General features: G+C 41.2%; 1 protein-coding gene across 1 annotated transcript; it reads right to left on the bottom strand.

Moving 5' to 3' along the window:
* Positions 1-1,474: 1,474 nt before the first annotated feature.
* LOC103192891 (nmrA-like family domain-containing protein 1) lies at positions 1,475-11,697 on the bottom strand. The gene is made up of 5 exons (XM_007935969.1): positions 11,658-11,697; positions 8,384-8,622; positions 7,548-7,797; positions 6,423-6,613; positions 1,475-1,654 (listed from the first exon to the last, which is right to left on the bottom strand). Exons 1-5 carry the CDS (start codon positions 11,695-11,697, stop codon positions 1,475-1,477), a joined length of 900 nt encoding a protein of 299 aa, XP_007934160.1.
* Between the last annotated feature and the right edge of the window lie 1,802 nt (positions 11,698-13,499).

Raw genomic sequence — 13,499 nt, 5'->3', positions numbered from 1 at the left:
AACAGCAAAGATATTACTATGAAGACTAACATGCACCTGACCCAAGCCATGGTCTTTTCCATAGCTTTATGTGCATATGAAGGCTAGACAATGAATAAGGGAGACTAAAGAAGAATTGATAAAATGCAGTGACCCATGTCACTTTAGTTTTGTGTATTTCATTGTACATAAATTATATTTCAATAAAATGGATTTAAAAAGGAGAAGAAGAATTGATGCATTTGAATTGTGGTGTTGGCAAAGAATGTTGAAAATACCATGGACTGCCAGAAGAATGAACAAATCTGTTTTAGAAGTACAGCCAAAATACTCCTTAGAAGCAAGAATGGTCAGACTTTGTCTCTCATACTTGTTCATGTTATCAAAAGGCACCAATCCCTGGAGGATATCATGCTTTGTAAAGCAGATAGTCAGTGAAAAAAGGAGAAGACCTTCAACAAGATGAATTGACACAATGGGTGCAACAATGGGCTCAAGCATAGCAACAATTGTGAGGATGGAGCAAGGGCAGGCAGTGTTTCATTCTGTTGTATCTAGGGTCACTATGACTTGGAACTGACTTAACAACACCTAACAACAATAACGTATCCTTCCCCAGCCCTTGCCTCAGCTTCCTGGCCTTTATCCACTACAGATCCTCTGGGTTTCACTTGTAACAAAATGGTTGGGTGGGTCCTCTGGCTCTGATATGGAACAAACCCAACCACAAACTGCAAAGGAGCTACAGTGGCTTTTGGAGCATAGATGACTCTGGCACAAAAACACATATGGAGGCAGGGAGTGGAGATATCCATAAGGGTACCACAAATGCTGGTGCTGAAAATATGTTTGTGGAATGGATAAATGAAGAATATGTGAATGAATGATACTTGAATAGATGACTAATTGGATGATGAATCAATAGTTGATGTAATGAACGAAAAAGAGAATGAATGTCCAACCCTTGAAACAAAGCTGAATTTCAGTTTCCAACTCCCATGCTTCTTCATTGAAGATCATGTTCCTCAGAAACTTCTCTATGAATATTTTTGTTTAAGAAATTAAAATTATTTTGAAGTTCACTGAGAACTTTGCAATGCATTTAAGAAAACTGGAGCTGTTGGAGAGTTTCAGAGTCAGGGATTGGGCTCACTCACCCAGGAGTAAGCACCCAGTCAAGAAGCTCCCAGGCCCTCAAGCCAGTGCCTTTGGTGGAGATTTGGCTGTTGGAGAGAGAGAGCTACAAAAGCTTTGGTTAAGCCTTCTCGCTTAACCAAAGTAGGTGTGGCACCCTTATCACTAGTTGGAAAGTTATGTGTGAATCAAATTACTTTGTCAAATCAAGAATTCAGTATATCCTTCTGAAGAGAGAACGAAAGGAATCTATCAGAGTTGTAAATAATTCTAACAAATCTATTCCATAAATGTAAAACTTGTGTTGTAAAGAGGAACAGGATCAGGAAGGAAGGCGGTTTGTGGTCTGAACAGATGATTTTTACATGTCCTTCAAGGCTCCTTGGTTCTCCGAGATAAACTGGCTGAAGCTTTTGACTTTGGGGTTCAGTCGATGGGTGAGCTTGACATCGCGATCTGGTCTCGTTTGGTAGAAGCGACACATATTGGCTATTTCCTCTGCTGCAGGGAATCCCAGCTTCTCATAAGCTTCTGGGGTGATCTTTAAAGAACAAGTGAAAATTCTGGAAATGTTATAGCCCACTTTTAAAATTATTTGATAAGAAACTATTTACCCTAATGATGACAGGTCCAAAATTCTTTAGCCTAATTTCAAAACCCAAGAGACTCTGAACTTTTTTCATAAGCCATTTGGCAGCAAACTCTGACTTTTCTGAACTAATTTGGTGGCAAAACTGGATTTGAACTGGTGCAAGGCTATTTATAGTCTTTATCCCATTTATACATCTTGCTGCAAAAAATATTGATGTGGTTCATTACAGGTTCCTGCCCCAACCCCTGCTGCTGATGTTACATGACATAGGTAGATCACAACCTATCCAAAAGCCAAACGATGATGAAATCCATACCACCTGTGATCCCAAGGGTTTTGTATAAGGTACTATAGATCTATACCACCTTTCATCTGTAGAATACATCATAGAGTTTCATGTACATTTCCTCATGGAATTCTCCCAGCAGCCCTCTAAGACATTCCACCTACCAGGTCCTCAACAAACAATCAAGATCCTTACTCTGGCTCTGGGCTCTCTGTCCTTCCCACCTGGCCCATTCCCATCCCAACCTTACCACCTTCCTTGGTTACAGATGAGCATTCTGCCTTCAGCCATTCCAGACCCCGCCAGGGCCAAGCCCTAACATAAACACAGTTCATCACACACCTACTGGACCACAATCTGTCATCCTCCACAAAATCTACCCTTTAAATCCCTTCTGACACTAACTAGATCAGGAGTTTCCTCTAATGAATTAGGAAAGACCCTATCTTACTACCTGATCCAGTATAATTTGTCCTTACTCCCAGAGATAAACTCTGACCTAGTGATTCCATGTAAGTAATTTGATATAAGTTGTTTGTGTCTATGAAACAATGATTGTCACAATACCATGTATACTAACGAAAAATCAAGAACAACTTACATGTTCAACAGTAGAGGAATGGGTTAAAAAGTACGGCATATCTGTTCTAAGAATATTATGCAGTTATTAAAATTAATGTTTCTGAAGAAGTTTAACAAAATAGAAAAAAAACTATTAAGTCAAAAAGACAGATAAAAATGGTACATATAGGCTATTTTAATTTTATTATATGTGTATTATACACACACACACACACACATATGTGTGAGATATATATATTTTCTTTTTTTTACATATACTGGAAAAACAACAGAGGAAAATATACCAAATCTTAATAGTAGCTGTCTCTGAGAGATTAAACTACTTGTGATTTTAATTTTTTATAATCTTCTATATTTTCCTACAATAAGCATTTTGTTTAAATTTTTATTGTGATTTGAGTAAAAGTTTACAGAGCAAATTGGTTTTCTATTCAACTATTCATACATAAGCATTTATTATTTTTGAAATAAGAAAAAAAATTAAAATTTTAAATGAATTTGGAAATAGAAGATTCTATGTGAGAATACAGAAGTTAACTTCTAAAATGTGTGCCTTCTTGAGTCACTCTTTCATCCTGAGATTTTGACAAAATGGCTACTATCTTTCAGTCAAATAAAGGATTCTTTATTGCAGACTTCTGAAGGAAAGGGATTTGTTCTGTTGTCTCATTTTTTGAGAATTTTGAAATGCATTTAAGAAATGCATGTTCCTTTGGAGGTTAGACAGACAGTTGCAGCCAGACCAGACAAAGTTCCTGATGGGAGTTTATTTGGGGCATCCATTCACTAAAGCAGTTAAGCAGTCTCTGACCAGAGAGTAAGCAGGGGAATAGCCAGACTGTGGAGCCTAGAGCTCCACCTTGTGGCCAGATGCATCCTTGCCCAAACTGGGAAAAAAAAATCCAGTGGCCCTAGAGAAGATTTCCACTCGTGACAACCTCATGTGTGTCAGAGAATTGTGCTTCACAGAGTTTTCAATGGCTGGTTTTTCAGAAGTAGATCACCAGGTCCTTCTTCTGAGAGGCCTCTGGGTTGACTTGAACCTCCAACATTTGGGTTAGCAGCCAATTCATTAACCATGTGCCCCACCCAGGGATTCCTGCCTAAGAATTTCCCAACTCTAGAACTGTGGGTGGTGCCTTCAAGTCAGATTAGTTACTAAGAATAGTACTGACCATTTTTTAGAAACTCCAGCCTCCAATGCCCTAGAACTTTTGGTGTTAGTGAAGTTTCAGCTGTGCTACGAAATAACTTTATATACCAACAATAGCCAGGGACCCAGTATGTGATTGAGAGATGCTTGCAAGGTCCTGAGCTGTCCAAAACTATGCCTATTCCTTCCTCTGGGAATGAATGCACACACACACACATGTCCACCCACCTGCCCCTTTCTTCTCTTCTTCCTTACGGAGTTCAAAACCCACAAGACAAAATGAATATGACCCGAAATGCAAATGTCCCTGGGAGAGGAGTCACTGGGAAGTAAATTTTCACCTAAGGATGAGTGACCCTGCAGATCATCTCATGAGCCCAGCTCAGAGTTGGGGCTGACTTCCTGGGTTTGTAACTTAATTCTCCATGAAATTTCATATGGTTTCAATGAGACCCCAGATGTGGCTGGAGTGGCACCTATAGTAGTTTTTAGCTTCCTCATATGCCCAGCATGTGAGGCTGAATTGAGATTCTAGAAACCCCCTCAAAACTCACCACACCAAGAGTTATGGATGAAAATAAGAACCTGCCTTTTATCCCTGACTCTAGGAAAAATTATAAACTAGGGGGTTGGCCAACTTTTTCTTAAAGGGCTAGATGCAAATATTTTAGATTTGAGCTCTGTTGCAACTACTCAACTCTGCCTTTATGGTGAAAGCAGCTGTGCACAATACACGTTCTAACACAAAGGAAGTGGTGTGTCTGTGTTCCAGGTAAACTTTATTTACAAAAACAAGCAGTGAGCCATAGTTTGTGGGCCCTGCTCCAAATGTTAGTGCTGGATTGCACCTTAGCAATCATCTAAACCACACTCACTTCACCCATGGGAAAACTGTGGTCCAGTGAGGCAAAGAGCTGTGCTAACTATTGCCCTGCCAGCTTGAGACAGACTATGGTTCCTCATTTCAACTGTGATGGTACCTCATCACATGATGCAACACCACACATTTTCTTCTCAGAAACACTGTTCTCTTTCTCCCTCCTATCAACATCTGCTTGGGGAAAATGGCTGATAACACTCAATATCATCAACTTCTTTCACTTTTCTGTAAAAGGTCCATCCTGGCCACACTACAGTCCAGGCCATTGCTGCCTGGTTTATAGCACAGAGAAAGGTTGAGGAACTTGTTAAGAGTCTGCAGGTAGATAAAAGCAGAGCCAGGATTTTCCTTATCCCCCATACTGCCACTGGTTAATTCGTGTTTATTCTAGAATCTGTCATCCCCATTGCTTCTTTTAATCTATACACAATCTCACCCTTTCTCAAGGATCACCTCAAGCCCAATCCTTCCATGAAGTCTTCTCTGAGCTTTCTCTGGTCACTTCTATTATGGACAGTCTAGACAACACAATTAAGTCTTGTACTGATCATTGTGACTTCATGTGCATTAATATTTCCACCCCAACTCTGTTGTAAACTCCTTAAAGATGGCACCAGGTACATAATAGGTACTCTGTTTATACCTAGTATGTGCCAAGCACACTCCTAGGTTCTTTAAATGTATTCTCCCTAAATATCAGGAGAACACCCCAACGTAGCATCCCTACTTTACAGATGAGGAAGCAGAGGCTAAGAAAAGCTAAACATCTTGCCCCACATCAGTCAATTGTGGCTGACTGAATACTGAAGTGATCCGCAGAGGCATTTCTAAGGTATGGCAGGTGTGGCACATGCCCTGGGCACCACTTGAAGGGGGTGCCTCTGAGCAGTTTCTATTAACCGTGGCAGTTTTCATCACCAGCTATGAGAGATCATTCAGCAAGTTAAAGTTACTAACTTTCTTATTTGAGAGCCTCCATGGGTCAAGGCAGACCGTGTGATCTTGTTCTGCTGAGGGCAGAAAGAGAAGAAACTGCAAAAAGAAAGTCTTTGAGCCCATCATAGATCAATTTTCATCAGTGAAAGCAAGGAAGGTGCAGCTGGAGCTTTCATACAGTGCCATCATGGGCTAAGTAAAAGATTAATGCACTTGGCATGTACTGTTGAGTTGAAATTAGGGTAAAGTTATATAAAAGATGAGTGTCAGATGTTGGGACAGAGGCACAATTTCTGTGCTTGCCATAGTTGCTCTCCTCTGTAGATACACCTCTGGTGTTCAGCAATGAGTGGTTATCGAAGGAGCTGTATGTTGTTGCTGTTGTGGGCCACTGAATCAATTCCAACTCATCCCAACCCTACAGAACAGAGTAGCACTGTCATATAGGGTTTCCAAGGCCATAATCTTTATGGAAGCAGACTATCACATCTTTCTCTCCAAGAGCAGCTGGTGGGTTCAAACCACCAACCTTTTGGTTAGCAGCCGAGCACTTAACCACTGCACCACCAGGGCTCCTTGGAGCTGGTATAATGTATGTGAAAAAGTATCTCAGTCTCCAGATTCTAAGTTCTTCCCACCCAAAAGTAATTTTCATTAAAAAGCTGATAAACCTTAAGCTAAAGAGATAAAGTCATAAGGGTAGGATTCAAATGGCGCCAACAGGTTAAGATAGTTTTGTGGACCGGATTTCTCTTCTGTTTCTTCTGACGGCCTCAATTCAACATTGCCCAAATCCATCAAAGATTTACCAGAACTTATGCTAGTGGGATGTTGACCCAAGTGATTTCCTGTCATCACATTCATGATCCTAAAAACTCACCTTTGCGTCTCGGACTTTCTTCCCCAAGATCTTGGACAAAACATCAGCATACTGCTGTACGGTTAGAGCTTCTGCACTGAGACCCACAGCCTTGCCTAAAAGCTCCTCTGGAGAACTGAAAATGCTTGAGACGACTGGTCCAACATCAGCAACAGAGATGCCATCCATTGGTATGTCTGCCATGGGCAGTGCTAGTTAAAAAATTATAAGAAGAGTTCATTACATCACACACTTGGCAGGTCCCATCAACCCAAACTAATCAACTGCTTGAAGAAAAGGCATGGAAAAGTGTATCATTTACACTATTGTGCATTTAATCATTTATTGAATTGTTACTGTGGTACATTATTGTTACTATGATCTGTGATGTTTGGCAGATACTTTAGCTTTAGTTCAGGTCTACTTTGCCACCAGTTTTGCCCTTGACAATCTTAGCTATGTTTTAAGGAAGAAAGACTGAGTTGCTGCCATTGACATTATGGTATTCCATTCATTACACAGAGGCTGCCTATGACTATGGCCAAAGAAATGTTCTCAAAAGGTAGCAAATGCTGGCCAGTGGACTGGCAGCATTGGAATTACCCAGGAGTCCTTATTAAAACTACAGGCTTTTGGGCCCCAACTCAGGCCTAGGGAATCAGCCTCTTTGCAGAAGGGTCTGGCAACCTGTCCCTCAGGGGGTCAAGGTCCCCCTAAAGCTCTACTTCTGAGGCCCTAGGTCAAGAGGAGGATGTCTTCTCTCCCACTGCCAGAGAAAGTAAAATGTGTCAAACGAGCTAGAAAGGACATTAGAAGTCACCTCAACCAACTTTCCTGCTATAGATGAGGGAATTGAAGCTTGAGGCTACATAGCTAACTACTTAATGTAATGAGGGTCAGTATGTGAGACTGGAAGTGGAACGCTTAGTTTTTTCAGTTCAAGATCCAGTTCTCTGCCCTTTATAGTGAAATTGCCCCCAGGAAGTCTAGGATAATTTGGTATCACCCTCAACTCTTCACACTGAGCTATGTATATAGTAGGCACTCAAATAATATGTCCACTTAAGGAAAAGAGGGAGGGAAGGAAGAGACGGAGGAGAGGACAGCAAGATACCTGGTTAACCTTCCCTACCACCTTCCATTTACCCAAGGAGTAGTAATCTCCATCAGCAGCTTTTACCGGCTTCCACATTGAGAGAAAGTTTTCGAAGTAAGCGGCGAGGCGGACGCTGGTCATGGGAACGCCGATGGCCCAGAAATACTCTTCCACCTCTCCCTTCCCATCAAAGTGTGGAACCTCCAGCTTGCCGCCGCTCAGTCTCTTGACGTTCTCCAAGCCGCTGTAAACCACGTGCTGCAGACCCAGACGCTTGGCAGCGTCTGCCACCATCTTTCCCTGAGGGCCAAAAATTAACTCTTGATGTAAGCCACTGTATTTGCATGTGTACTACAGGGCAGGCACTGGGCCCCCTCCACCTCTCTTTTTCCTGTTGTTCTCTATTGTCTCCGTGGAGGAGAGGGGGCTCTTCCAAAATCAAAATATGTTCAAGTTACATTAGGAGGGGCCATAGTGTCTAAAACAGAGCCTCTATGTCAGCCTGCCCATACTGGAGAAGGGGTAGAGTACTAGAAGTGGAAATAAACCTATTACAGTTTTATTCTCCCCATTTCATCCTCAGAGTAACCTTAATTTGTGAGGTGTCCTTGCTGCCACCCCCATATGCCATCTACAAACAAATGGTGAGAATTAGAACCAAAAGACTGAAGCCATTAAATGTTTACTCTAGAATATAGACAGGTGCTCCCTAGCGTTCATTTAATAATCAAAGACACCTAAATGACATGTATTTCATAAACTCCAGAGAGATACTGTGGCATGAAACTTATATTTTTGCCAAGACTGAAGGCCTATCCCCTTCCAGAAAGGACAAAAATAGCGAGGTGAGAGGAAAAGGCTCAAATGGAAATAGTTTGCTTCCCACCTGACACACTTCTTTCTTTTTGCTGAGGTGCTCCCAGAAGTTGGTCACCACAAATGCCCCATAGGCACCTTTTAAAGCAGCTTCCACTGATGCTTCATCATTCAGGTCACCTTTTATCACTTCAGCACCAAGATCCCGGAGCACCACGGCCTTTGGTTGAGTCACATCCCTGGTCACTGCTCTCACAGCAAAATTTTTGCTCTCCAAAATGGCCTTGGCCACAGAGCCACCCTGAGCTCCTATAGGGTGAGGGGAAAAAGAAGGATATTTAGTAAGGCAAGTTGACCAGGAAATTCTGTTATTCAGAATGGAGCTGCTAGAGTAACTACTACAAGAGATAGCCCCATGACATGCAAGAGTGGTTCAAATTAAGTTTCTTAAAGTCATAGAATGTCTCTTTAGAGGTATCTTTGCAGGAGCCATGGGGAAGAGGAAGATGGGGAGAGATTTGCAGCAACAAGGAGGCCGAGTAAGCAGGGGTCCAGATCCTCCACGCCAGATTCAACAAGGGTAATTCCACTTTCAGCTGGTTATTTATTTTATATTGGGATTCTTCATAAAATTTTATTTTCAAAAAAATGTCCTAGTCTTATATGGTGTCGGCTACGACTGTCAACCTCTCGGAAAGGGGTCAGTGTAGGAGATCCTGGATAGAGTGGGAGAAAAAATGTGGAATAAAACTCAAAATCATAAAAAAGACCAGGTTTACTGGTCTAATAGAGTCTGGTGAGACCCCTGAGACTATGGCCCCTAGTTACCCTTCAGGCTTGGAATTGAACTCACTCTCATGGCTTCTAGCCAAACAATAGACAGGAATTTAGAGTGAACATTTATACCAGGTAGATACACTCCTTAGAATAATCAATCATGGGAAAACAGAAGGGCAGTATTTGCAAATGGAGATAGTTCAGGGGCCAGGACTACATAGGAAAGAAGGCCATAGGGACAGGGAGGAAGTGTGAAGAGAGCTGTTACATGTGGGGATTGCAGTCAATGTCATGAAACAAATGTGTATGAATTGCTGTATGGCAAATGAATTTGCTCCGTAAACTTTCACAAAAATCACAATAAGAATTTTTTTTAAAAAAGTAAGAAAAGTGTGGTCACTGTACACTACATGGCTCAAGTGTGAACAACAGTTACATAATCATAACAAGTGTCCATCTTAATCCATCGTCTACATGAAAGGCACAAATTGTTATAAACTATATCGGAAGATTGGGGCGAAAGGGAGTGTGTGCTTGGGATGCAAGACAGTTAACAAGAGATAACATCTAAAGCTAGAAAATCAAGAAATAGCTGTATTATCACATCATTTAGAAATAATTGAGACAAATACCAGTAAAAACAGAAAAGTTAAATGTGGAAAAGAGTGGGACAGAATCTGCTGGTTTTCTTAATAAGCCTTGGCTATGTATATAAATATTGCATGGGACATACAAACAGTAAAAAATTATTCAGTGGACATTTTATGTTTTTAATTGCTACATCTGTCAACCCTGCCTCAAAACACCAAAATATACTCAGCCTGGGAGCTGCGCGACCTGCTGTGCTCCAGGGCTACTGAACCAATGCCAAGAACCGGGTAACCAGGTAATCAGAATCAGCACTACGCCCTTAGTTAACTAGGAATCAAACATCTTCTACACTGACACAAATAACAGGATTCCTTCAGTAAACATTCTCAAGGATCCAATATATCCGAACGCCTACTTAACCATCCCCCAGCGTACCTAATTGGTGTCTCACATTTAATGAGACTAAAATGGAGCTCCTGATCTTCCTCCACCTGCTTCCTCCACAATCTTCCCCATTTCAGTTAATTGCAACTTTATTCTTCCAGGTGCTCTAGCCAGAAAAATGTGAAGTCCATCTTGATTTCTCTCGCCCTTAACATCTGGTCCATCAGCAAACCCTGTCAACTCTACCTTTATAATATATCCAGAATCTGACCATTATCCACCATTCATTGCTACCATTCTTGATTTAACCCTATTTATGGCAACCTCCTCCCAATAGATCTCCCTGCTTCAGCCTCTGCCCCCTGCAGTCTCTTCACAAAACACAAGTTGCGTGATCTTTTTAACACTGATGTCAGATCATGTCACTCTGCTCAAAATCTTTTAATGGTGTCTCGTCTCTTTCAGGAAAAACTAATCCCCTTAATGCCTTATATGGTCAGCTCCTCCACTCCATTACTTCTTTTTCCATTCCTTTAAGATCAGTATCAAATCTGGCTGTTGCTTTTTAAGAATTTATTTCACTGCTCTCCCTGCTTCAACCCTTGGGTCACTCCAGAGATCTTCTATACCAGTGAGTGGAGACAGATGGTAAAAGGAAAATTAAAATTAGGCAGTGCCATGACAAGAGTGGAGCTGCAAGTCCAAACACAAAGATCTGGAATGTCCTAACAGAGCAAGTGACATTTGAGTAGAAACCTGAATAACAGGACGGAGTAAGCAGAGTGAGTAATCGGGGATCATTCTAGGCTGAGGTGGGAGCATTTTCTGAGGAACAGCAAAGTGGCCAGGATGGCTGCTACAGAGTAAATGAGGGAAAGGGGGAGGAGGGGAGGTCCAAGAAGAGCTTTGCAGGCTACTATCAACACTGCATGTTATTTGGAGTCAGATGTGGAGCCATTGGAGAGTTTTGAGCAGGTAAGTGACATGATTTGACTTGGATTTCAGATGGATCATTGTGGATGTTGAAATGAGAAAAGATTGAAGGGATGTAATTTGGTTAACATTTTTAAAAGATGGTTCTGGCTGTTGGACAACAGACTGTAAGGGAGGCAAGATTGGAAGCAGGGAGGTCAATTAAAGGACTCAGGCAGGCACTCACCTGAGAGAAGTCCCTCAGATATATCTCCTAACCCCCATCCAGTCCCATCATTTCAGAATCATTGCTGTGCTGGTCAGGCGTTTGGATAAACCCTACATACCCACAGCTCTCCCACTTGCCCCTTGTGTTTAACAGGAATTGAGTGCAGGAACCTCTACAAAGTATAGCTTATGTTGAAATGCAACTCATGCCAACAAGTTCACACACAACTGAGAAAGAGCGAATGTGTTGGAGAAGTCCTCTATCCTGAGATCATTTTTGACAAGACAATCCCAATCACCTTGCTGCTTTACTACATCAGAAACTCAAGCAATAGGATTATTTTCTTAACTTCCCTCAGTGGGTTATTTGTTCAGCCCACTTTGAGTAAAAGCAGGGAGACAAGAGAGTGAGCAAAGTTAGCAAGCACTTAAAAAGTCAAGAGGATTTTTACCTGTTGCTCCAAACACTGCAATTACTTTCTTGTTGGCCATGATAATGCAAGGGAAGAGTGAGGAAAGTAGCAAGAACTCTTCTCAGAGCAGCTGAAATGCAAGTTTCTCTTTTCAAGCAAGAACTTGCCTCAGAGCAGCAGCAGCAGCAGCTGAAATGGAGTTTCTCTTTTCTGATGGGAATTACAAAGCAAATCTGATTTTTTGCTGCTGGTAGGTGCCAGCCAGTCTGTTCCTTATATATGTTCTCCGTTTTTCATAATGTTACGGACTGGTCCAATTGTGAAGGTTCAAATCTGAGTACCACACCCTTCTCTTGCCCCTCCCTTATAAAGTTTTTGTCGTTACCACAAGATAGCTCACTCACACTGACACTGCAATTTTCTAAAGTGGGATTGCTCACTTCCTCATTTGTTCACAATACAAATGTGTATTGAATGCCTATCGCTCACTGATTCATTTACTCAGCAGATGTGTATTGAGTGCCTTTGGCATACAAGGCATTAAACTAGATACGTTGATGATTTGGATCTTTTAAGAGAAATAAACTTGTAAATAAAAAGTTCAATGCAGAGAAATGGCAGAGGGAAGCTGAAGGGACATGGGCCATGGAGGAGAGGACAAAACACAGACTGGATTAATGGGGAAGATTTTCTGAAGGAGTCAATGCTGGAGCAAACCTGAAGACCCCACATGAATTATTCAATCATAGAGGTGGGAGGGTGGGAGGAGAGGCCATTCCAGGCAAGAGGAGGCACATATAACCTTGCTCAAAGGCAGGGCAATCGCAACAGCATTTTATGATGGCTGCAGCAATGATGCATGAATGATAGAAATAGTACTGGGAAGGAAGACAGAGGCAACCCCAGCAAAGGTCTTTGCATACACTGCAAGGAAGGTGGAAGCTGGGTTGAGAAATATAAGACTGGAAGCAAGGACATTCTTAAGGAAGACAAAGAAATAATACAAGTGAGAAATATTGAAGATGTGGAATAAATGGAAAGATCTTCCATGTTCATGGGTTGGAAGACTTAAAATTATTAAGATTTTAATAATTAATGTGCAATATTAACAAAGCAATCTATAGATTCAGCACAATACCAATCAAAATTCCAACAGCCTTCTTTACAGAAAGGAGCTCTGGTGGCACAGTGCCTAAGGCATCTGACTGCTAACCAGAAGGTGGGTGGTTCAAACCCACCAGCCACTTCATGAAAAGAAAATTGAGCAATGTATTTCTGCAAAGATTTACCACCTCAGAAACCCAATGGGGTCGCTATGAGTTGGAATAGACTGGATAGCAGTGGGTTTTGGTTTGGTTTCTTTACAGAAATGGAAAAACCGGTCCTCAACTTTGGATGGAATAGTAAGAGGCCCTGAATAGGTAAAGCAAAGTTTAAAGAGAATAACAAAGTAAGTGGACTCATATTGCCTGATTTTAAGACATGTAATACAGCAATAGCAATCAAAACAGCCTGGTATGATATAACAACAGACACATAGATCAATGGAATAGAATTAAAAGTCTAGAAATAAACTCCACCATATACAAAAACAAATTCAAAATGGATTAAGAACCTAAATGTGCCGACAAAAATCATAATATTCTTAGAAGAAAATGCAGGGGCAACACTGTAGGGCCTAGCTTTTAACAAAGGATTAACTAATATAATAACAAAAGCACAAATAGCAACAGACAAAATTAACAAATGGAACTTCATAAAAATTTAAAACTTTTGTTCGTCAAAATATTGCAGTGTGGTGAATTGCTTAATATGGCCCTCCTACACAGTCCTCAATTTTGTGATATATTGTAAATCCTAGTGTGGTTATGATTATGGTTC

This window comes from Orycteropus afer, unplaced genomic scaffold (assembly GCF_000298275.1).
Source record: "Orycteropus afer afer isolate SDZICR_OR568_19922 unplaced genomic scaffold, OryAfe1.0 scaffold00032, whole genome shotgun sequence".
NCBI lineage: Eukaryota > Metazoa > Chordata > Mammalia > Tubulidentata > Orycteropodidae > Orycteropus > Orycteropus afer.
This window is presented reverse-complemented; position numbering and strand designations above follow the sequence as displayed.